At 37.8% G+C, this 24,972-nt stretch overlaps 1 protein-coding gene across 1 annotated transcript; it reads left to right on the top strand.

Annotated features, from left to right (window-relative positions):
• Window positions 1–719: 719 nt before the first annotated feature.
• il2rb (interleukin 2 receptor, beta) lies at window positions 720–24,577 on the top strand. The gene is made up of 10 exons (XM_061973489.2): window positions 720–906; window positions 10,771–10,868; window positions 12,795–12,930; window positions 13,022–13,088; window positions 13,811–13,898; window positions 13,986–14,131; window positions 17,063–17,228; window positions 17,458–17,557; window positions 21,857–21,935; window positions 22,012–24,577. Exons 2-10 carry the CDS (start codon window positions 10,787–10,789, stop codon window positions 22,705–22,707), a joined length of 1,560 nt encoding a protein of 519 aa, XP_061829473.2. The 5' UTR covers window positions 720–906; window positions 10,771–10,786; the 3' UTR covers window positions 22,708–24,577.
• The last annotated feature ends 395 nt before the right edge of the window (window positions 24,578–24,972 follow it).

Below are 24,972 nucleotides of genomic sequence, written 5' to 3'. Positions count from 1 at the left end.
ATAATCTTTGTGATTAACACTTGATTTCATAACAAGGTAAATAGGTTCAATATAATTATTGAACAAGATTAAGATCAAGAGTAAGATTACTAATTCAGTGTCAATATTTGAGTGGGTCCTGGCCCCTCTGTAGTGAGACCCCCCTGGTCTACACAATTAGGGTAAATAACATTGATGCTTGTGAATAGAGCACTTTAAATGAAACAGAAAGTGTTCAAGGACGGATCTCTGGGGGATCTCTCAGGTCTCTTTCACATAGTCACCACCGTTGCACGTATCTTGGTCGATGACCTTTTAGCAAAAAAAACCCGATCTTTTCCTGCTCGTGCAAGCTTCTTAAATAGCTCGGCGCTTCTAAAAATGGTCCGTTTGGTCTCTCTTATCATTTTGATCTCTTAACTTTCTTTGACTTCAACCACTTCAGACGACAACGCGAACGTCTCTCTCGACAATGTGATTGAAACAGGATGTGGTGTTCTTCATGGCTTCTTCTTTCCAGTCTAGTTCAGGTTTTTTAAAAGCGCGTAGTAAGTCGTGATTGGGTGGGAGACGGGTGTGTAACCATGTGGCGGTGAGCGGAGGGCGTGGGCGCTCACCTTGCCTACCGCGCCCTGACCCGGCGCTGTTTCGCCGTCACTCGCTGCGTCACGTGGGCTTCCTGTCTGAGGCCACGACAGAAGCTTGCGGTTGAAGATGGAAAATGTCAGCGGGCACCTGAAAGAACAGGCCAAAGAATGAGTGAAAGAAAGAGCAGAGAGAGAGAGAGGACTGAATGAGAGCGTGTGACACAAAAGAGGGACAGTTAGAAACCAAAGAAGGGGACTTCTTCGACAGTCCAGCAGAAGGGCCGACAATGCGTCTCTTCATCAGGACACACTGCTGTCTTCTATAAGCCAACAAAGTCAGGTACACTATCACATTTTATATTCACCTTTCATTGCTTCTAACATTATTTCTTCTGTTTCAATGCAAGTCGCTACTATTACTAGTCAACTCGGGAAAATTATTGTAAAAACTGCCGCATCATACAGTTATACTTGTAATGACTCAGTCGAATTGTATCATTCTTTCTGACGTTTTAACAGCAGGTGGACATGTGAAGACAACACAACCTTAAACGTTGTGGTTTCCAAACGTTTTGACTCGAGTTTGACTATGGGCTAAAAGATTTTTTTAATAGAAATTAATTTATTGATAAATACATACATATATGTGTGTATATACATTAGGTCTGGAAAAACACAGAGGCTATTTCATCCCTACAAACTTGTTTCGCAGGTTTCCCTGCTCTTCAGGGGATTCTATTTGATTCAATTTTATTTGATAAAATCCCCTGAAGAGCAGGGATACCTGCGAAACAGACTTCCATCCATCCATTTTCTACCGCTTATCCCTTTTGGGGTCGCGGGGGGCGCTGGAGCCTATCTCAGCTACAATCGGGCGGAAGGCGGGGTACACCCTGGACAAGTCGCCACCTCATCGCAGGGCCAACACAGATAGACAGACAACATTCACACTCACATTCACACACTAGGGCCAATTTAGTGTTGCCAATCAACCTATCCCCAGGTGCATGTCTTTGGCGGTGGGAGGAAGCCGGAGTACCCGGAGGGAACCCACGCAGTCACGGGGAGAACATGCAAACTCCACACAGAAAGTTCCCGAGCCCGGGATTGAACCCAGGACTACTCAGGACCTTCGTATTGTGAGGCAGACGCACTAACCCTTCTTCCACCGTGATGCCCGCGAAACAGACTTGTAGGGATGAAATACCCTCTGTGTTTTTTCCTGACCTAACGTATATTCCGTTGAGCACTGTATAACGAACAAACCTCGACTATACATGTGTGTATAACTGTATGTATATATACATACATATATATATATCCATCCATCCATTTTCTATCTCGTATTCTATACATATATATATATATATATATATATATACATATATATATATATATATATATATATATATATATATGAATATATATATATATATATATATATATATATATATATATATATATATATATATATATATATATATATATATATATATATATACACACATATACACACACATATTTACAAGTGAGCGGCCACCGCTGCCCCTCACTGATCCCCCACCTCCCAGGGGGTGAGGGTGATGGGTCAAATGCAGAGGATAATCTCACAACACCTAGTGTGTGTGTGACAATCATTGGTACTTGAACTTTTTTTAATATACATACATATATACACATATATATACATATATAGACACACACATACATACACATACATATATATATATATATATATATATATATATATATATATATATACGGTACACACACACATACATACACATACATACACACACACACACACGCACACGCACACACGCACACACACACTTATACATGTATACACACATATGCATAGTAACATATGTATAAACATATAGACCTACACATTCATATATATACTTATACACACACACATGCACATTTATACATATATACATACATATACATAGTAACATATATAAACATATACACATACACAATCATATATGTATACCCACATACACACAGTTACATATATAAACATATACCCACATACGTAAGTATGTATGTATGTATGTATATAGCCTATACATGTTATATTAACATAATGGATATACATTTATATAATTGGATATTAAGAATATGTAAGTTCGACTCCTACCTTGTTTACTTCCGTGACGACCTCCTTAACGTTTTGTAATTAATGCGTTTAAATGCACCAAACATAGATAAGTGTAGAGAGAGTTTTTGCATTTTCCCATCATGCATTGTAATGGACTTAAATGTACATAATTTTTTATTTTTTTATGGTGCATTGATGTTTTTTTTAAATTTTTTATTATATCCACAAAGTTCAGTGAGCAAGGTGTGTTATGTGTGACTGTGTGTGTTGACTTTTTGTGTCGGTTTCATTTTATTTTTTGCGCCATGACTAGAGAAGGTTGTTTGGATTAGTTCATATAAGTAAATTCTGGTCATTGACCCGAGTAGTCATGTTGTCCACAATATGGAGGTAAAGTTGATAGATAAGATATGTCAGATATTTAAACCTAAATGCAAAACACCCCAGAGGCTGGATTCTCCTCACATCAATTTGGACATTGATGTGGGGGGACTCATGATGTCTCGTGGGTCGAATTGAAGATGCCGGCGGGCTGCATTTGGCCTGCGGGTCGTGATTTGGACATCAGACTTAGAAGAATGCAATTAAAGCAACAATATGGCAGATTAATTTATTGTTGCAACCCTCAAACCTAACCTCCATATACATAAATACACATATTGAACTACAAAATGTGAACTGCACCATCTCAGCTAACATTTTTGATGTACTAGTTTCCTACAGCAACAATGGTTAATTTGAGTAACAGGATAGAGTAACAGGAGTGAGTTTTTAAGCATAGAATTAGCAAATAGCCGCATGGCATATATGCTAATAACGTGACAAATAGTGACATTTTATTTCAGACATAAACAAAGTACTGTTGAACATTCCAAATTAAAGGAGAATTGCACTTTTTTGGAATTTTGCCTTTCATGTTGCACTTTTTATATGTAGAATAAAAGTTTTGTCATTTTATTTAATCTCAGCAACAACTTGAGGCGGTTTAATGTTGATTAACGTAGAACCCGACAAGTTGAAAAACTTATTTGGGTGTTACCATTTAGTGGTCAATTGTACGGAATATGTACTGTACTGTGCAATCACTCAATCAATCAATCAAAAAAAGCACTTTATACGTAGAAAAGTTTTGTTAAGAAACCATTCTGAGCCTTATCTTATTTAGTTTTTATTTTATATATGTTGAACATATTAACCCTGGCAATGGACCCTGTGTGTATATGTATGTTATGCCATTGTTTACAAATTTGGTAAATAAATAACCAAAAAATGTATATTTTGTTGTTTTCTTACTGTACCGAAAATTAACCGAACCGTGAACTCTAAACCTTAATCAACATGCTTTTTAATTAATTAAAAATGGCAAGTATGAGGTGGCTAACAATGCAGCAAGTGGGTGTACATAAAGCAAAACATCTAAAAACCGCCAACAACACCCCATTTACATCTCGTGACCTGCATATTAACCAAGTATTGTATTGTATGACATAATGAGCCGGTGAGCTGCTGCATTGCCTCTGAGTTGGTAAAAGTTAATTCTAGATTTTAAATTGTGTCTCTTACTTGTTGTTGCCATAAGTCGAGAACTTGGTCAACTTTGACATTCAACTTATACCCGAAGATGGCAATAAAGACACAAAAAGACGCTCGTTTGTGCCTACTTATTGAGAATAATGATTAATTTTTCGTCTTATCTTATCAGTCGGCACCTCAGTGACAGCTGACATTGTACAGTAAGTGATTGTTTTATTATGTTCGTATATCTCGTTTAGCACTTAGCATTACTGATACATGATGCTCACTAAAGCTGAATCTGTTAAGCACACAGCTTCTAAAAGTTGTAAATCCTCTTTCGTATATTCAGGCTAAAAAATATAAGGTTCTGGATCATCATTTGTCCCATGTTGTCTCTCATGAAGTCTGCCATGTTTAGTAGTATTGATGTTGTTGAAGGGAAAAGCGAACGTTGTGATGTGTCAGTGAAATTAATACATGCTTAAAATTAGCAACATACGGAATTAATAATGTGCCTGTTACTAGATTACACAAATATTTACAGCGTGTACAGTATTCGAACATTGATGGAGGGTTTTCTTTTAAGAGCGCTTTATATGCGCACTAGTGCAAAAATAATTACCTCCATTTTTAGCTAGTGTTTATTTACAAGTTTGAGTGCATTAAAAAAAGAAGAAGAAAAGCATATGTGTTCTTATCTTACATAAAGATTGGGAATGATAGACAAAACTCCAAAAAAAAGGGCAGTTACCTTTAAAGTGTTAAAATAACGAGACCGAGGAAAGTGTGAATTTTAACTCAATAGCTTCTGTTTGTTGTTCAAAGAAAATTAAGTATAGTTGTGATGAAAAATAACACACATATCCGGGTACTCCGGCTTCCTCCTACCTCCAAAGACATGCACCTGGGGATAAGGTGATTGGCTACACTAAATTGGCCCTAGTGTGTGGATGTGAGTGTGAATGTTGTCTGTCTATCTGTGTTGGCCCTGCGATGAGGTGGCGACTTGTCCAGGGTGTACCCCGCCTTCCGCCCGATTGTAGCTGAGATAGGCTCCAGCGCCCCCCGCGACCCCAAAGGGAATAAGCGGTAGAAAATGGATGGATGTATGAGAAATATATTATTTTAATTCTTATTGTTCATGGTGAAGTGTTAATAGTTATATTTATCTGTGAATCATGATCAATGTGCATGACACTGATTGATAAAAAGATGTATTTTGCAGGTCATTTTACTGTGCATTCACACATTTTATTTCCAGGGGTCGCAATAGCAACGATTTGGTAAAATGTAGCAGTTTTGGCTTGACATAACAGCATTAACATGCTATCACTAAAGTTACTAAAATTATTCATTTGTTAGTGTTTATGCAGATTCATTGGCTTCACTTGTTTATCTCCTGGTAAACGATTTTGTAATAACGATGCATTATGTAATACTGCCCGATTGTAGCTGAGATAGGCTCCAGCGCCCCCCGCGACCCCGAAGGGAATAAGCGGTAGAAAATGGATGGATGGATGGATGGATGTAATAAATAGTAACAAAGTTATGTAAGAACGCCACATTTTGCAATAATGTACCGCATTTTGTCATGAATGTTGACGCGTTACATTACAAAATGTATTTGAAAAATGTTTTACAAAATGCAGTAGGTTATTACATTATGCGTCGTTATTACATAATGCGTTTTTCCAAACCTTTACTTATATACTGTTTGTTGTCTATATTTATTAAGGCTGTCAAAGTTAACACTAATTCTCTTTAATTTGACTATTTTCTTTGATGGGCGATTCCAATTGTATCCATTTTCATTTATTTAAGCAGGTAAAATCTCTTTTATAAGAGTGGCCAAGAGGGCAGCTAAACAGGTTTCATAATACATATAACAACAACAAAAACAACAGCAGTCGCACACTATAATTAAAAAACAACAACAACAACAACAACCAGGAATGTATGCAGAGTACCAGTATTTTTTGGCACCGGTTCCTAATTAAAGTTAAAGTTCCAACGATTGTCACACACACACTGGGTGTGGTGAAATGTGTCCTCTGCATTTGACCCATTCTCATGTTCACCCCCTGGGAGGTGATGGGAGCAGTGAGGAGCAGTGTGTGCCGCGCTCAGGAATCATTTGGTGATTTATTAGGTCGGTTCATGAGGACCGTGAAGTTTCGGGACTAACGATACCGCTATCGGTATTTTTTGTTCCAGCTGACACGCTGTCACGTTCAGTTCAGCTGCCACTGCTATACAGTAAAATCAGCTTTTTTTCCCTTTTTTTTTTCCCTTTGTTTTGTTAAATCAGCTTTGAATTATGACAAATAAGGAAGCAACACTACACAAAAGTTTGTAACAGCAATATTTCCTCCTCAAAAGTTTGAAGTGAACGCACCTTACTAACGACAAATCACGGCCGTGTTTTATCAACAGTCCTACCAGCTATTATATGGAAAGAGGCAGAAATCATATATCTAGGACTGCATATTACACCAAACATTTATACAAGCAGAGATCTAAATCTTAAACATTTAAAAAATAAGATAGAATCCAAAATGGAATGCTGGTCACATCTCCAAATATCACTTTGGGGACTGGTGAACATAGTAAACATTAGTATACTGCCAGCAGTTAATTATATACTGAAAACGATGCCTGTCCTAATTAATAAAAGTTGGTTTAAGAAAATACATACAATGATATCACATTTTATATGGTGTGGAAAGAAGGCCAGATGCTCATACTTAAGATTGTCTTGTACACAAGATAAAGGAGGACTACAATTACCAAATGTCTTCCATTATTATATCCCCTTCGGTTGTGAACAAGCAAGCCACTTATTCCATTCTTCTGCAGATAAGGACTGGATCAACATAAAAAAATATATGTTAATGAATTTGGACATTGATGTGGGGAGTTTATATTATATTAAAAAATACTTAATGAATTGAGGAAGAGCCCAAAAGAAGCCACCTTTAACATTCTAAAACAGTGTCAGAAAATACTTGGAATCAACCCAATGACATCTGTAAATCAACCGCTTTGGTACAATCCTAATATCATAATTAATACAAATGTGGTTAAATGGACAACATGGAAAGACAGAGGTATTACTAAACCTCATCATATTATTAATAAAAACTCCTTTAAACCGTTAAATTATTTAGATGATCAATATAATGTACCCAGAAATCATTTTTTAAATTGTATCTCTTTAAAACACGCTGTAAATAAATGCATATCCTCTGAAAGTATGTCTTTAAATAGCCATGAACTGGAAGATGCACTTTGTAATCAAGATACAATTAAGAAATTAATTAAACTATTTCATGGAATAATAAATGAATACCATACTAGAAATGCAAAAGATACATGTGTTCGGAAATGGATGATCGACTTAAACATTTTAGATGAAAGAGACATATCATGGAATGATATTTGGAAAAATGCCAATAAGCCCTTTAGAAGCATTAAAGATAAGCTGAGTCAATTTAAGATCTTGAATAGATTGTATTTTACATCTTCACAGCTGTTTAAAATTGGTGTAGTAAATAGCAAGTTATGTATGAAGTGTCGGGCAGCTGAGGGAACTCTTGTTCATTTATTGTGGGAATGTCAGAGAATAAAAGAGTTATGGTTGAAAACAACAAAAGAAGCAATCACATTCCTTAATATAAACATCCCAATGACAATGCAAACTTGTATTCTTGGGGATCTCCATCAATTTAGTAATTTGTCATCAAAGAGTAAAAATGCATTTCTTTCAATATGCATCATAACAAAAAGGGTAATATTAAAAAAATGGCTAGATGTTGATAATCCAACTCATACTGACTGGTATACACAAGCTATGGAGATGATATCAGTAGAAAAAAATGCATTTAGTTTAGATAATAATGAGTCATATATTGGAATATGGGATCCATTATTTAAATTTGTTTTAACTATTAAATGAGACAAAAATATGACTTATTTTATCTTTGTGGAAAATATTGGACACAATGTGTTGTCAAGCTTATGAGATGTGATGCAAGTGTAAGCCACTGTGACACTATTGTTCTTTTTATTTTATTTTTTATGTTTTTATTTTTTTATAAATGTCTGTAATGATAATGTCAATGAGGGATTTTTAATCACTGCTATGTTGAAATTGTTATTAATATTGATACTGTTGTTGATAATATTAATTTTTGTGTGACTGCTGTTGGATTGTTTTGTGTCATGTTTGTGTGTCCTCTCAATTGCTCTGTTTATTGCTATTCTGAATGTTGGGTCGGTTTTGGAATTGTAATTGCATTATTATCGTATTGTTGTGTATTGTTTTGTTGGATTGATTTAAAAACAAACAAAAAAAAACAGTCCTACCAGCTATCCAGCTAATCCACCGGCCAATATTAATCCACTCAAAAAGTGAAAAATGTAAGTAATTTTATAATCTATTCCGACAGGTCTCTGGTTGCCGTCTAACATCACTCCATTGCGCCGCGCTTATGTGTCAAAAAACACACCTTGCTTAAATTTGTTTCAGTTCGTTTTGTCTCGACTACAAACTGGACGATCGAGCATTACACTTGTTCACCAAGTCTTTTTATTTATATAATACACACTACACACTAGTGTTGTCCCGATACAAATATTTTGGTACCGGTACCAAAATTATTTTGATACTTTTCGGTACTTTTCGATACTTTTATAAATAAAGGGGACCACCAAAAATTGCATTATTGGCTTTAATTTTACAAAAAATCTTAGGGTACATTAAACATATGTTTCTTTTTGCAAGTTTGTCCTTAAATAAAATAGTGAACATACAAGACAACTTGTCTTTTAGTAGTAATTAAGTAAACAAAGGCTCCTAATTTAGTTGCTGACATATGCAGTAACATATTGTGTCGTTTATCATTCTGTTATGTTGTCAAAGTTATTAAGGACGAGAGGTAGACAATGAATTATTAATCTTCATGTTTATTTACTGTTAATATCTGCTTACTTTCTCTTTTAACATGTGCTATCTATTAAAATGTAATAATCACTTATTCTTCTGTTGTTTGGATGCTTTACATTAGTTTTGGATGATGCCACAAATATGGGTATCAATCGCATACCAAGTCGTTACAGAATCATACATAGGTCATATTCAAAGTCCTCATGTGTCCGGGGACATATTTCCTGAGTTTATGAACATAATATAAAAAATAAAAAAAAACGGAAGAAGATGATATGATGCCAAAAAATATCGACGTAATCATAGTATCGACTAGATAAGCTCCTGTACTTGGTATCATTACAGTGGATGTTAGGTGTAGTCTGATCCACCAATGGTGTTTGTTTACATTGTGACACCGGTGAGCTACGGTGTGTAGTGAAGCATGTTTAGGTATTCCTCGTCCTGCAGGGATGATACTTGTAAAAAACGTACTTTATTTGTCGCCATGGAGGCAAGGATTAGTGATTTCGAAGTAGCTAAAACACTGCAGACTGCGGATGGACTTTAGCCGCTAGCTAGCTAGCCATGTCTTAAAGCACCTCTTCCTGGGGGCGTTTCAGTGTTATAACTTCACCTTTATCGTTAGTTTTTAGGCCAAAATGCGTCCGTTCTCCCTTTTCTGTCTACACACTGTGGGGGACCAGTACTTTTCAGAGGATGTATAGTACCGAATATGATTCATTAGTATCGCGGTACTATACTAATACTGGTATACCGTACAACCCTACCACACACACATACATTGGTAGCGCAACATTCAATATGGCTTCCGGTCCGTCACTCGAATATGCCCGTGTGCGACATAAACACAAACAATTCATATTGTTACAAAATGCACACCCACACAACATGCTAATTGATTGTATTGATTTATATGATATCATATTTCATGTAAATGGTATATTCTCTACATAAAAATCTTATTTCCAGCTGAGTGTAATTGCAATGAATAGACACACAGTGATGGATCTGTGTGGTCTTTAGATGACATAACTGCATTTCACTTTACATTAAACACATAGTCGACTTCTATAAAACTTAAAAAAACAGTTGTTAATAAAAAACTTTCCTGCTTTGATGTTACAGTACACCATGTTGAAGGTGTTATGGTTCATTTTTTGCTAATATAAATGCTATTTAAAAATTGTTCACATCTTTATTTTCACAAACTACATATAATACCGATATGAGTACAGATAAATACCGGTATCGATATGGAAGAAAATAAAATCTTTAAAAACAAATTAAAAACATATTGGTCTGAAATCCCCCCCAAAGTGATGAGTTCAGGTAGCTTCAGAACCTTTTGAAATTCGTTCCAGGACCATGGAGTAGCATATCTGAAGGCTTTTTTATTTATTTTTTTTACCAAGGTTTGAGTTGGCTATAGAAGCAATCGTCATGTGTGACCGTCGGCCCACACGACGACAGCCCTAATATTTATTTAGGCATCAACTTCATTGTTAAAGTGTAAAGGGGGGAAAATAATGGCAATTTGTCCTTACTCTTTCTTTAAGTGCCCTTGTCATGTTTGATGTCACTCTCACTGGCTGTCACCGCATGTTGTGACACCAACGACATGTGTTCCTCCTCAGTCTGACCCCAGGCGTGATGTTGGGGACGGTCCAGCCCTGTCTTATCCTGGCCCTGCTCTTGTCTCTTCACGCTACGGACTGTGACGCAACATCGCAAGGTGCAAACTTATTTGTAGTTACTTGTATGAATGTCATGACTGAAACTCAAGGGGGGGTTTTCCATTGCTCGGCGTAGGAAATGATCATTCATTGACCTACAAGTACACTGTAGCTGGTTTTGTTGTACATTTCCATTTACTGCACGTACTTTCGCATACATTGTGGGTTGCATTGAATCAATCAATCGCAGTTTATTTACACGCTTGAATTTGATTAAACCCTGCTCAGATTAAGAATACGGTGGAATGCCTTAAAAGTAGTACAATGTGGCGTTGGCTAATGATACTGGTTTGATATCAGCAAAAAAAATAAAAAAATCGGCTTGCATGTAAAATCTCCGATATAAGCAGTCCAGCCGAGTGTTTGCTTGTGCAAGTTAACATGTAAATGTCCTCCAATAAACACATAATGTTGGCCTTTTCTTGTATTTTAGTGAATTAATTTTAAAAAAGTTAGGCTGTAGGCGGTCAGGATCTAGCAGCTACTCAACAGCTAAGCACACGATAGCACGCAAGCCAGACATACAACATTATGGGCCTGACCTATTAAGCTTCAAATACCACACGCCAAACAGCGTGTGCAAGCAATAAAATTGCATGTACTACTATTGAGCGAGTTATGTGTGCTTCACTAAGACTGCGTGTAAATAAATAAATGTTTTGCGTGTACAAGGTGACACCCAACTATTTATTTTTGCATGTATGTTATCATGCTCCAACCTGTGGCATTTTGCTGTGTTTTCAAACAAGTAGCAGACATGTACCACTTTTTTTCTGTGCATTTTAGAAGCAGTCCTGTGGTGCATCTACAATGGAAACCACGTTTTTTTAGCGTGCTGAAATTGTGCGCTCCAGAGTCCATACGCGAGAAAATGCATATTGCAAGTTTTTTTTCAGCAGAGGAAATGTTTAGTAGATCAGCTTTGCGTGTGCTATCAAGTTTGCACGTGTTTTAATTTCGAGCAGAAGCGAGTTTTATCTAAAGTCCTATTTCAAAGCGCGAAACAGGAAACACATTTACAACCCGCAGCACCTGCAGTGAGCGCACTCGTCCAAAAGATGGCGCCATAGGAAAATACAACAACACAACTTTTCAATGTCTCTGTCGGTGTAATATGAAAACTATTTGTTGAATACAAAACATTATGGCCGTTAGCGAAGAAAAAAATATAAATTAGTTGCACCGTTTTATGAAACACATGTTTCAAAGCGTAGGAAAAAAAATAGCGATTAATAGTTTGGAAAATACGATACACTGCATATGTGCATAGTGGTGTTATTATTATTAATTTGGAATGGGTTTTTTTCTCCATGTTTTACTTTTGTTGCTGGATATAAAAATATGCACAACAAGCACAGAATCTCCCCATTCTGAATCCTATCCTAAACAATCCTATTTTATTACTGTTTTTTTTTTAGTTTGTCCATGCAATGTCATACACTGGTATGACAGTTCATGTCAAAATTAACAAGTCAATGCCAAAATTAACCAGTTAATGCGGATTAATCCATCATCCTTATTAATCAGAATCAAATTTTTAACCCAATTGCGGCACAGAATGACTCAAAATCCCTGAAACGTCTCTGGCAGCGCATTTATATTGAGTCTCTTTGCTTATGCATAGTGAAACAAGATCAATGTAGATTGAAAATTAATATTTTACTGCGATTAATCCACAGCAACCTTGTGATAAATCTGATTGACAGCTTTAGTTTAAATATTCCTTTTGATGGATAATGAAGTGGTCGGTTTTCAAAGGAATTCATGTTACGTGATTCCTTCTGGGGAATTCTGGAAGAATTTGGAGGCCAAACAGCAATGTGGAATGGATGTTAGGCGGTTGTCTGCAAACCTAGCTCGCCTTTTGTGGAATGACACTGATAAGTAGACAGAAGCGTAATCTTTGTTATGTCTGTGCTACTCAGGGCTCTCCTGTGTGAACGACTTCATCAACAACGTCACTTGTACGTGGCACAGATCTTCGGCGGATGCTAGCCGGGACTGTTGGATCACAGGCCACAAGATAAAATCGATGATGGAGAGCAATTCAACTGTTATCAGGTAAGAATATGGATGTGATTAAAAATCCCCCCACAAAATATGTTTTTTTTTTGTGTTTTTTTTAAATACAGTGATTTTGTGTTGTTGATAGCCAAAACTGCAAAGTGCAAGATCGTGCTAACTCGGCGCCAGGATGCAGCTTTGTCTTCGAAAATAACGTGAGTAAAGTCCGGCATAACAAGTAAACCCACATTTTTAGTTTTAGGGACGTTCTGCAGAGCGACTTGCATGCCTCTAACTCAGGGGTGTCAAACTCGTTTTCATTGGGGCCACAGCACAGTTTTGGCTGCCCTTTAAAGGGCAATTTGTAAGCATATGTATACATTCTAAATTGCTTCATTAGACAATTATTTATTGTTATATGTTTTTACGTACACTGGAAGAAAAACATGTCGATTTTAGAAAAAAGTTGACATTCCGAAATTTTACCATAAAATGTAGACATGTTTTTATATGGGAAAACAGTACCACTGTTTTACTATAAAATCTGCGGTCATTGTTTTTACTGTAAATGGAAAAACAATATTACATGTTTTTTTTGTTCCGTGTTTTTAGGGTAAAATTCTGGCAACTGAGCTACCAGTTTTCACTGAAAAATAATTTTTACATTGTACAATTTGTTGGATAAGTTGCTTCAAAATCATGAATCAAGCAGATATTTAAGTACTTATTTGATGTTTGGAATGTGCGATAATATATTTTTTGTTGCAATATTAGATTAAGTTTAAAATATATGAAATTGCATACAGCATATGTATTTTTTTCTGTCAAAATAGAAAGGAAACAAATAGACGCATGGTAATTCCAGGCCTTTGCGGGCCAGATATAGCCGCCGGGCCTTGAGTTTGACACATGTGCTCTAACTTACGAATGTCCACAGACGTTCACCCATTTTGAAACGATGCCCATCATCAATACGACGTGCAACAGGACGCTGATCCTCAAAGACTATCTAGCCGATAGACACAGTGCGTAGCTTTTTTTTGGTCCTTTTTTTCCCCCAATACATTTTAACCGGAACAAGCTCAAAGAAACCTCTGCATGTGTGTGTTTAGTTCAAATGCACCCTCCGGGCCTCCCTAATGTCACCTGCGCTGACAATGAAACCGTGATCCGGTGGGGTCCAAGCAGCCCCCTTTCCAAGTTGCTGGATAATTTGGAGTACGAAGTCCACATCCAACACAGTGACCCAAAGATGGAGGCGAGTGTGTTTTCATTGGTGCTTAGAGCAGTGGTGTCTAAACTGTTTTCTACCGAGAGTCTCACATTGAAAAAAAAATCAAAGTATGTCTGGTGGTAGCTTAGATATTTTCATTTAAAAAAAGACAATAAAATATTGTATAAAAGCAGAAAAATATGTTATAAAATGTGATTGATCTGATGTAAAAAAAAAATTAAAAAAAATCTGATTAACACAGGTTAATACTCGCTTGCATTATATAAATTACCATCCAATTAATTGTTGTTTCATCTGACCACAGAACTTTCCTCCAGAAGGTCTTATCTTTGTCCATGTGATGTCAGATGAAACAAACACTTTGCTGTTTGGTCACAATACCCAGCAATATGTTTGGGGGAGAAAAAGTGAGGCCTTTAATCCCAGGAACGCCATACCTACCGTCAAGCATGGTGGTGGTAGTATTATGCTTTGGGTCTGTTCTGCTGCCAATGGAACTGGTGCTTTAAAGAGAGTAAATTGTACAATGAAAAAGGAGGATTACCTCCAAATTCTTCAGGACAACCTAAAATCATCAGCCCGGAGGTTGGGTCTTTGGCACAGTTGGGTGATCCAACAGGACAATGACCGGAAACCCACGTCAAAAGTGGTAAATGAATGGCTAAATCAGGCTAGAAATAAGATTTTAGAATGGCCTTCCCAATGTCCTGACTTAAACGTGTGGACAATGCTGAAGAAACAAGTCCATGTCAGAAAAACAACAAATTTAGCTGAACTGCACCAATTTTGTCAAGAGGAGCGGTCAAAAATTCAACCAGAAGCTTGCCAAAAGCTTGTGGATGGCTACCAAAAGCGCCTTATTGCAGTGAAACTTGCCAAGGGACATGTAACCAAATATTAACATTGCTGTATGTATACTTTTGACCCAGCAGATTTGGTCACATTTTCAGTAAACCCATAATAAATTCATAAAAGAACCAAACTTCATGAATATTTTTTTGTGACCAACAAGTATGTGCTCCAATCACTCTATCACAAAAAAATAAGAGTTGTAGAAATTATTGGAAACTCAAGACAGCCATAACATTATGTCCTTCACAAGTGTATGTAAAATTTTGACCACGACTGTAGATATACAGGTAAAAGCCAGTAAATTAGAATATTTTGAAAAACTTGATTTATTTCAGTAATTGCATTCAAAGGGTGTAACTTGTACATTATATTTATTCATTGCACACAGACTGATGCATTCAAATGTTTATTTCATTTAATTTTGATGATTTGAAGTGGCAACAAATGAAAATCCAAAATTCCGTGTGTCACAAAATTTGAATATTACTTAAGGCTAATACAAAAAAGGGATTTTTAGAAATGTTGGCCAACTGAAAAGTATGAAAATGAAAAATATGAGCATGTACAATACTCAATACTTGGTTGGAGCTCCTTTTGCCTCAATTACTGCGTTAATGCGGCGTGGCATGGAGTCGATGAGTTTCTGGCACTGCTCAGGTGTTATGAGAGCCCAGGTTGCTCTGATAGTGGCCTTCAACTCTTCTGCGTTTTTGGGTCTGGCATTCTGCATCTTCCTTTTCACAATACCCCACAGATTTTCTATGGGGCTAAGGTCAGGGGAGTTGGCGGGCCAATTTAGAACAGAAATACCATGGTCCGTAAACCAGGCACGGGTAGATTTTGCGCTGTGTGCAGGCGCCAAGTCCTGTTGGAACTTGAAATCTCCATCTCCATAGAGCAGGTCAGCAGCAGGAAGCATGAAGTGCTCTAAAACTTGCTGGTAGACGGCTGCGTTGACCCTGGATCTCAGGAAACAGAGTGGACCGACACCAGCAGATGACATGGCACCCCAAACCATCACTGATGGTGGAAACTTTACACTAGACTTCAGGCAACGTGGATCCTGTGCCTCTCCTGTCTTCCTCCAGACTGTGGGACCTCGATTTCCAAAGGAAATGCAAAATTTGCATGGTTGGGTGATGGTTTGGGGTGCCATGTCATCTGCTGGTGTCGGTCCACTCTGTTTCCTGAGATCCAGGGTCAACGCAGCCGTCTACCAGCAAGTTTTAGAGCACTTCATGCTTCCTGCTGCTGACCTGCTCTATGGAGATGGAGATTTCAAGTTCCAACAGGACTTGGCGGCTGCACACAGCGCAAAATCTACCCGTGCCTGGTTTACGGACCATGGTATTTCTGTTCTAAATTGGCCCGCCAACTCCCCTGACCTTAGCCCCATAGAAAATCTGTGGGGTATTGTGAAAAGGAAGATGCAGAATGCCAGACCCAAAAACGCAGAAGAGTTGAAGGCCACTATCAGAGCAACTTGGGCTCTCATAATACCTGAGCAGTGCCAGAAACTCATCGACTCCATGCCACGCCGCATTAACGCAGTAATTGAGGCAAAAGGAGCTCCAACCAAGTATTGAGTATTGTACATGCTCATATTTTTCATTTTCATACTTTTCAGTTGGCCAACATTTCTAAAAATCCCTTTTTTGTATTAGCCTTAAGTAATATTCTAATTTTGTGACACACGGAATTTTGGATTTTCATTTGTTGCCACTTCAAATCATCAAAATTAAATGAAATAAACATTTGAATGCATCAGTCTGTGTGCAATGAATAAATATAATGTACAAGTTACACCTTTTGAATGCAATTACTGAAATAAATCAAGTTTTTCAAAATATTCTAATTTACTGGCTTTTACCTGTATATACACACAGTATATTTATTTATACATACATATATATATATATATATATATATATATATATATATATATATATATATATATATATATATATATATATATACACATACGGTTAATATATACATACATACATATATACATACATATACAAATATACATATACATATACATATACATATACATATACATATACATATACATATATTGAAGTGTATGTTGTGTGCCACCAGGAGACCCACACATTCCACTCCAGCAAACCCACAGCAAGGATCCCTGCTTGGAAGCTAAAAGGCAAGTACCAGGTTCGGGTGCGAGTCAAGCCAGAAGACATGGAAGGGAGCATCTGGAGTGAGTGGAGTCCAACCACAGTATGGGCGACACTATCCGAGAATACAGGTAAGGACGGAATAAACCCTGAAGCAATGATCATTAGGTATTGTTTTTTGTTTACCTTGTCCAATCTAACGTGAGAAGCTACTTTGTGTTGTTTTTGAAACACGGCGAAATAAAGGGGGCCTAATAAAAACATTGTATATGAGTAAATGAGATGACATTTATTTATTTAAGTTTTTTTTACTGCAGTTTTTATGATTTTTTTTTTTTTTACATGTGGCTTTTTTTTCAGGTTGGGGTCTGGATGCAACTTATTTCATCCTCGCTGTTTTCATCATCATGGCTGTCATTGCTATGATGCTGGCTTTTTACAAAAGTATTGTCAACAAGAGGTGAGTAAAGGGAGTGTTCATTTTTAAAGGGGCCCTATATTGCAAAACTAACTTTTTTTTACCTATTGGTCCCTACTGTTGTGTATTTGCTATCTGCATAAGTCCCGAAAATTTTAACTCAAAACACGGGGGCATTGCGAAGATACTTATGAAACAATATTGCTTTGCTTTAAATTTCTGGGAAACTGTAATTTGCACAATTTGTGACAATTACCCCACATGTCACGTCAGCGGATATCTCCATGTGTGGTAGAGATTTACCCGCAGCAATTTGCACGCGTCCGCTATTGTAGTCCGACACTGTAGTCAATAAGCTCCTTCTTTTTTTCTATCCTCTTGTTATGGGGCAGACTGGCTCGTACATGCACATGTTGCCATTTCTAATAAAAAGTAGCGTATAGTTACTAGTTAACAAATAATGAACTGGGGTGGCCGGGGGCTGGCCTCGCGCGGTCTCTGGGGGTGGGGGGTGGGCTCGTGGGGGTCCGGTTGCCGGTGGGGCGGGGGTCGGTCTTCCCGTCCGGTTGCGGGGAGTCTCTGGGTCCCTGGGGCGGTGCGTCTCGCCTTTCTGCCCGTGTGGGGTGTGGTCTCTCGCTGGCTTGGGGTCTGGCTGTCCCCTGCTTTTCTCGTGGCTTGTCCTCTGCCGGGTGCGTCTGTCTGCGGCCTGCTGCTGGCCCTTGTGGGCGGTGCGGTGGGCTGGGCTCTGGGGTTCCTGTCGCTGGCCGGCTTGGCTGCGTGGGGGCGGTGGTCCCTGGTTCCCTGGGCACCACACCTACTGTTTGTGGATTGGGCTCTCGGGGAGAATGGGGCTGTGCTCTGGCTCCCACGCACACTGGGAGTCGGATATATTGTACATACAAATTCCCATATGCTCACATACATACACACATGCATACATAGGTACCTACGCTCCCACATACATACACAAATACAGTACATATTTACATACTTAAAGTTCGTACATCCACACACACATTCAATACACAAACATACACATACACATACTGTACATATACACTCACTGTACAAACACATATACACATTCTGTACATATACAAGTACATATGCATACGTACACTCATGCACATAACCACGTTTCATCAAACATATATTAACGTTGTTGCCCTAAGGGTAAACTGGGTGTAACACATAGCACACGGACAAAGCTTAACCTATTGTTACTATAACAATCTACAAGGTTAATGTAGGTTGCTTCTCTTTCTCCCCCTCCATTTTTCTGCATTCTTTTGTATCTCAAGTTATCATTATGTATATGTATTGCTGCATTTGAACAACTGTATTGTTGATAATAAAGGTAAAGTATTGGTATTGTTCATTATCAATAGCGCTATTTCTATTGGTATTTGTATTGCTCCATCTGTAGTGTAATAATGCTCATTGTCATTTCTGTATTATTTTTTATTTTCGCTCACTGCTTATTTGCGATTACTTTTACCATCATATTTGTACATGTCGTATTTGCTGATGTTGCTCTATTGTTGTTGTTGTTGTTGTGTTTGCTGTTGTTGTTTTTGTCTCTCTGTCTAATCCCCCTCTTGTCCCCACAATTTCCCCCTCTGTCTTCTTTTTTTTCTCTTTCTATCCCCTCCTGCTCCGGCCCGGCTGCACCAAATGATAATATAAATACATTTAATAAAGTCAAATACAAAAAAGGCAACAAGAGAAGTATCCTACACTTCTCTTTTGTAAAGTAAATCTGAACAGCCGATATGGGCATCTACATCAACTATATGATTTGCCTGAGAAGCTGGACAGGACAAAAAAAAAAAAAAAAAAAAAAAAAACAACAAACAAATAATTAACTAATATTTGTCAGTAGACTTGCTATGGAGGCGCTAAAAACTACAACAAAGATGGCGGAGAGAAGACGCCGTCAAAGTGGAGGCACGTAAATAAGACAGCCACCAAAACGGTGCATCCTGAAGAGACAGTCTGTAAAACATAATCTATGCAACATTTTGACCAAAGAACCACCATTACATGTTATAAGAACCACAAGGATGTGTTCTAAATGTAGAAAAAATCATAATATTACCTCTATGTATTTTATGGTGGACTAAATCATACTTTACAAAAAAATAGTAATATAAATACCACTGCTAGTCAGTAGCCACAACAACAGCAGCAACCCAGCACTTCCTTATTATGCACCAATGACGGTTACAGCGACCAATGTTGCATTCATGAACCCAGGGAATTATGAGTATCAATATTACACCACAACACATTGTGAAATTGAACACAATCTATTTAGGGATGCTGTTTGACTTCCAAGTTGTCCTTATTTTAAAATTACGTGTACCATTGTAAACTAGAAAAGCACCCGGAGAGCGCGGACCTCCGCCAAGTCCTCCAAATAGTAAAGAATCCTTTTTAAAAACCCTTAATCCAGACGGAGACTTGGATCACCCTCAAAATGTAATCACTTGTGCCTTATTCAATTTCTGACATTTCCTGAAATTTTTTTTTTTTTTTTTTTTAAATCTGCGCATAACTTTTTAAGTTATGTTGCAATTTGATAAACAAACAAACCCCCAAGAAACCTAACCTATAGTAATGTAAAATAAATGTATGTGTTTTTAGGCTCATAACACCTGTACTGGCAATACTTTAAGTAACTTTTCATTTTTGCTCGGACGGTCAACATTTGAGCAACATTTTTGGCCTCCAACCCGATTACGAGTCCCTATGTGATACTTTTCAGTATAGATTATCGAACTAAAATGTTTCATAGCAAGTAAAGTCAATACAATGTAGAACAAACTAGTATTGTTGTAAATATTTGTGATATTGAATGCTATATATAATTTCTAAACAAAATGAAGTGTCTAGTAGACAATGGATAAACAAAAAACTATTTTTGGCTCCCATTTAAATCATTTGGGTTTCGCCCTCAAGTATATCCAGAGACTTTCCCCCTGACTTTGTAAACAATAACAAAAATTATTTGTTAATAATAAACATAAAACAAAGAGAGATCTAATCACTTTAGTATCGTTTATATACTGATAGGTATCTAGGTATACTAGGTATCGATATTATCGACATCTGGATCGATCACCCCGACTTTACATTGAAGCTTTAGCAGTTAGCTTCTTGCGTCGTCGTGCTCGGTGTGTGCGTAGCATGCTTAGCCGTTCTTTTTCGTCAAGTGATACTTGGAAGAAACTGGGTTCATTATCTGTAGTATATTAGAAGCCGCTTCGCACTGTGGATAGACGACACGTTTGTTGCAGCTTGCTCTCGTCATCAATGAAACCTGAAAATTGCTATTATCTTCCTAAAGGATCTGAGGCTACCTGAACTCATCCATTTGGGGGAATTTCAGCCCATTTTAAATGATCAAAAAACTGGTTCTATTGGGCACTGTACTTGTTTTTAAGTAGTTTTTAAATAGTTTTTACTGAAACATTTAATTTTTTTACCTATTGTGTGTTTTTTTGAATTTGTATTATTTATTTATTTGTTTATTTATAGTGTGAGACTGCGGTTGTTTTTGTTGTTGTATTGTACAAAACCCAAAACCACTGAAGTTGGCATGTGTAAATCGTAAATAAAAACAGAATACAATGATTTGCAAATCATTTTCAACTTATATTCAATTGAATAGACTGCAAAGACAAGATATTTAATGTTTGAACTGAGAACGTTTTTTTTTTTGTTTTTTTTCAAATAATCATTAACTTAGAATTTAATGGCAGCAACACATTGCAAAAAAGTTGGCACAGGGGAAATCTTTCCCATTCTTGATTGATATACAGCTTAAGTTGTTTAACAGTCCGGGGTCTCCGTTGTGGTATTTTATGCTTCATAATGCGCCACACATTTTCAATGGGAGACAGGACTGGACTACAGACAGGCCAGTCTAGTACCCACACTCTTTTACTACGAAGCCACGCCGTTCTAACACGTGCAGAATGTGGCTTGGCATTGTCTTGCTGAAATAAGCAGGGGCGTCCATGAAAAATACATTGTTTGAATGGCAACATATGTTGCTCTAAAACCTGTATGTACCTTTCAGCATTAATGGTGCCTTCACAGATGTGTAAGTTACCCATGCCTTGGGCACTAATACACCCCCATACCATCACAGATGTTGGCTTTTGAACTTTGCGCCTATAACAGTCCAGATGGTTATTTTCCTCTTTGGTCCAGAGGACACGACGTCCACAGTTTCCAAAAAACATTTGTAAAGGAGATTTTAATCTCAATGAGTTTTAACCTGGTTAAATAAAGGAAAATTAATGGAAAAAAATGTCTTGCATTGATTTGTTTCAGGCTCTTCAAAGCAAAACCAGTTCCTAATCCTTCCAAATACTTTCAATCGCTTCACTCTGTCCACAGTGGAAATCTGAAGGTAGAGAATACATTATTGATGAATAGTCGATGAAAACAAAATAATATTATAATTAATTGTATTGTTTTATCCCCAGAAATGGCTGAATCCTCATTGCGCTGCTGAAATCTTGGACACTACCCAGCCTGTCGACCACATCTCCCCTGTGGAGGTGTGTGAGAGCAGGGGTATGGGTCCTAACAACGCCACCTGTGCCCCACCACCTCCGAGCCCGTCAGACTCAAACAGGCTGGTGGAGAACTCCCCTGCTTCGTCTGGTTTCTCTAACTTGGACTACTTTGTGTCAGGCTCCTCCGGCAGCTCCCTTCCGACCGATCCCTACTTCGCCTACAAGGACGACGCCCACATGCTGCACAAGGCACAACACCTCCACCTGACCAATACATCTCTGAGCTGGGAGAGCGTAAGGAGCAGCGCACAAAGCCCGGATTCCGGATTTTGCGTTGGAAAGGAAGATGTGGAGATCAAAGATGAACAGAATACAAGTGGAGAGGAGGACCAGGTCTCAGGTCATCTCAGCTCTTCCCAACTGAGCCTCCCTCTCAATATTCCCGTCCAGATAAGCGGCCCCTCCTCCCCTCCTCCCCTATCTCAGATATCAGCCGATAGCGCGCCGACGCAACCACTTATGCTAGCTGCTAATGTAAGCGCCGCAGGCTGGCCTGTACAATGTACGATGCACAGGTCTTCCTCCATGCCGGTGGAGTCGAGCAAAGCGGGCTATTTCCTCCTCCAAGAGATACAAACTACTTTTAGCAACGCGTCTATCTGACCTCTGTTCAAACACATTTTTCCATGTTGCTGCTGAAACTCAAGGAAGAAAAAAAAAAAAGAAATAATGGGTTGCCGTATTTGTGGCATAAGAAAGGGGCAGCAGATGGCAATGAGAAGTTTATGTTTCTTTGCTACCACGATGCAAAAAGGTCTATACCAGGGGTGTCAAACGTATGGCTCGAGGGCCGGATCAGGCATGCGAACAGGTTTTATCCGGCCCGCGGGATGAGTTTGCTAAGTATAAAAATGTACCTGAAATTTTTGAATGCAAGAAACAGCTGTTCTAAATGTGTCCACTGGATGTCACAATAGCAATTATTTGTATCTTTGTAGATGATGCTACATATGTACAAAATAAACCACATGACGTTAGTACATCAGTCGAGTAAAATGATCAAACTACATAAATAACATCCTGTAATTTGATTTTGATATAATTTTTTTTATCTTGATGGACTGAAAATTAACACCAATGAGTTGACTGATAAACATTACCACATAATTTATTTAGAAAATAAAAATAACGACAAATAAATATAGAATACTATTAACCGCAACATGTAAGTGTAAAAAAAACCCAACAACATTATGATTTGTACAATTTCAGAATGTGCTTGTTCTATTTTTTAACAAAGAAAACAATCTGAAGTTGTCTTTATTTTCATGTTATCGTGCCGTGATTTTACCAGTCCGGCCCAGTTGGGAGTAGATTTTTCTCCATGTGACCCCGATCTAAAATTACTTTGACACCCCTGGTCTATACGGAACAAAAGGTTTAGGGATGGGCCGATCGATCGATCGATCGATATTGGATATTGGATATGTTACCACCCTTACCGATTAATGACACTGTATTTTTTTTGGTCCCCTGGCTGAAAAGCGGCTAGCTGCTTGTGTCTCCATACACAGTGTGGCGCTGCGCCCCCCAAATTAACAATAACTATTACAGCAAATAAATCAAATTTTTTAGTGTCTTAAGTATCTTATAACCGGTTCTTGTTCAGAACCAGTTCCTTGGAATCGTTTGCCAAGCGATTCTCTTAATGGCTCTACCGAGTGGGTATGACGTCATTAGGCAAAATGGTGGTGCCCGATCGGAACAAACATTAACGCTTTACAATAAGGTATTGCAACAGTGCTACTTGTAATAACTATAAAGCTGCTAGTTCATCAAGAGGAGGACATGCGAGCAATATGCTGAAACATTTGAACACACAGCATGCAATAATTATAAATGAAAGTCACGTTTTTGAACTGCTCTGATCTAATCCCAGCAAAGCAAGTCATCTGAATACAACAGGTACTAACTAGCGCTATCAATTGTTAAATTGAAATGAATGCAGCCTCATTAGGATGAGAATGACGATAAACAGATTGTGACTGGCTCTGAAACGGGCAGCTCCAGTTCATGTCTGCCGCTAGACGAATGTCACCGAGTAGAGACTAAGTTTGTGGTCAAAAGCTTGCATCGATTTGCTACAGTAGATACTCCTAATTTTCGGTAGGTGAATGTTCAATTGTCGTCAGAGAAAAGTTTGCATGTTTTCCTCGCACCAGATTTTCTCTCAGTCATTGTATTACACAGGTGAAACAAAAAAAAATGTCAATATCATGTACAAGTCCATTCATGCCAGCAATGTGATATTAATTTATTACATGTAAAGTGAGGTATGTTAAGCCTTTATTATTTTGATGATCATGGCTTACATTTGTTGAAACCCGACATTTTCTGAGATTTTTAAATTCTAGGTTTTCATAAATCATCAAAATTATAACCAATAAAGGTTTGCCATACCGTACAGGCCAAAAGTTTGGACACACCTTCTCAATCAATGGGTTTTCTTTATTTTCATGACTATTTACATTGTAGATTGTCACTGAAGGCATCAAAACTATGAATGAACACATGTGGAGTTATGTACTTAACAAAAAAAGGTGAAATAACTGAAAACATGTTTTATATTCTAGTTTCTTCAAAATAGCCACCCTTTGCTCGGATTACTGCTTTGCACACTCTTGGCATTCTCTCGATGAGCTTCAAGAGGTAGTCACCTGAAATGGTTTTCACTTCACAGGTGTAAAGTTTGAAGAAACTAGAATATAAGTTAAAGTTAAAATACCACTGATAGTCACACACACACACACACACACACACACACACACACACACACACACACACACACACACGGTGTGGTGAAATTCCATCCATCCATTTTTTACCGCTTATTCCCTTTGGGGTTGCGGGGGGCGCTGGAGCCTATCT

The sequence above is a fragment of the Nerophis lumbriciformis genome, linkage group LG22 (genome assembly GCF_033978685.3).
Source record: "Nerophis lumbriciformis linkage group LG22, RoL_Nlum_v2.1, whole genome shotgun sequence".
Taxonomy (NCBI): domain Eukaryota; kingdom Metazoa; phylum Chordata; class Actinopteri; order Syngnathiformes; family Syngnathidae; genus Nerophis; species Nerophis lumbriciformis.
The sequence above is the reverse complement of the archived record's forward strand: the minus strand, read 5'-3'. Positions and strand labels throughout refer to the sequence as shown.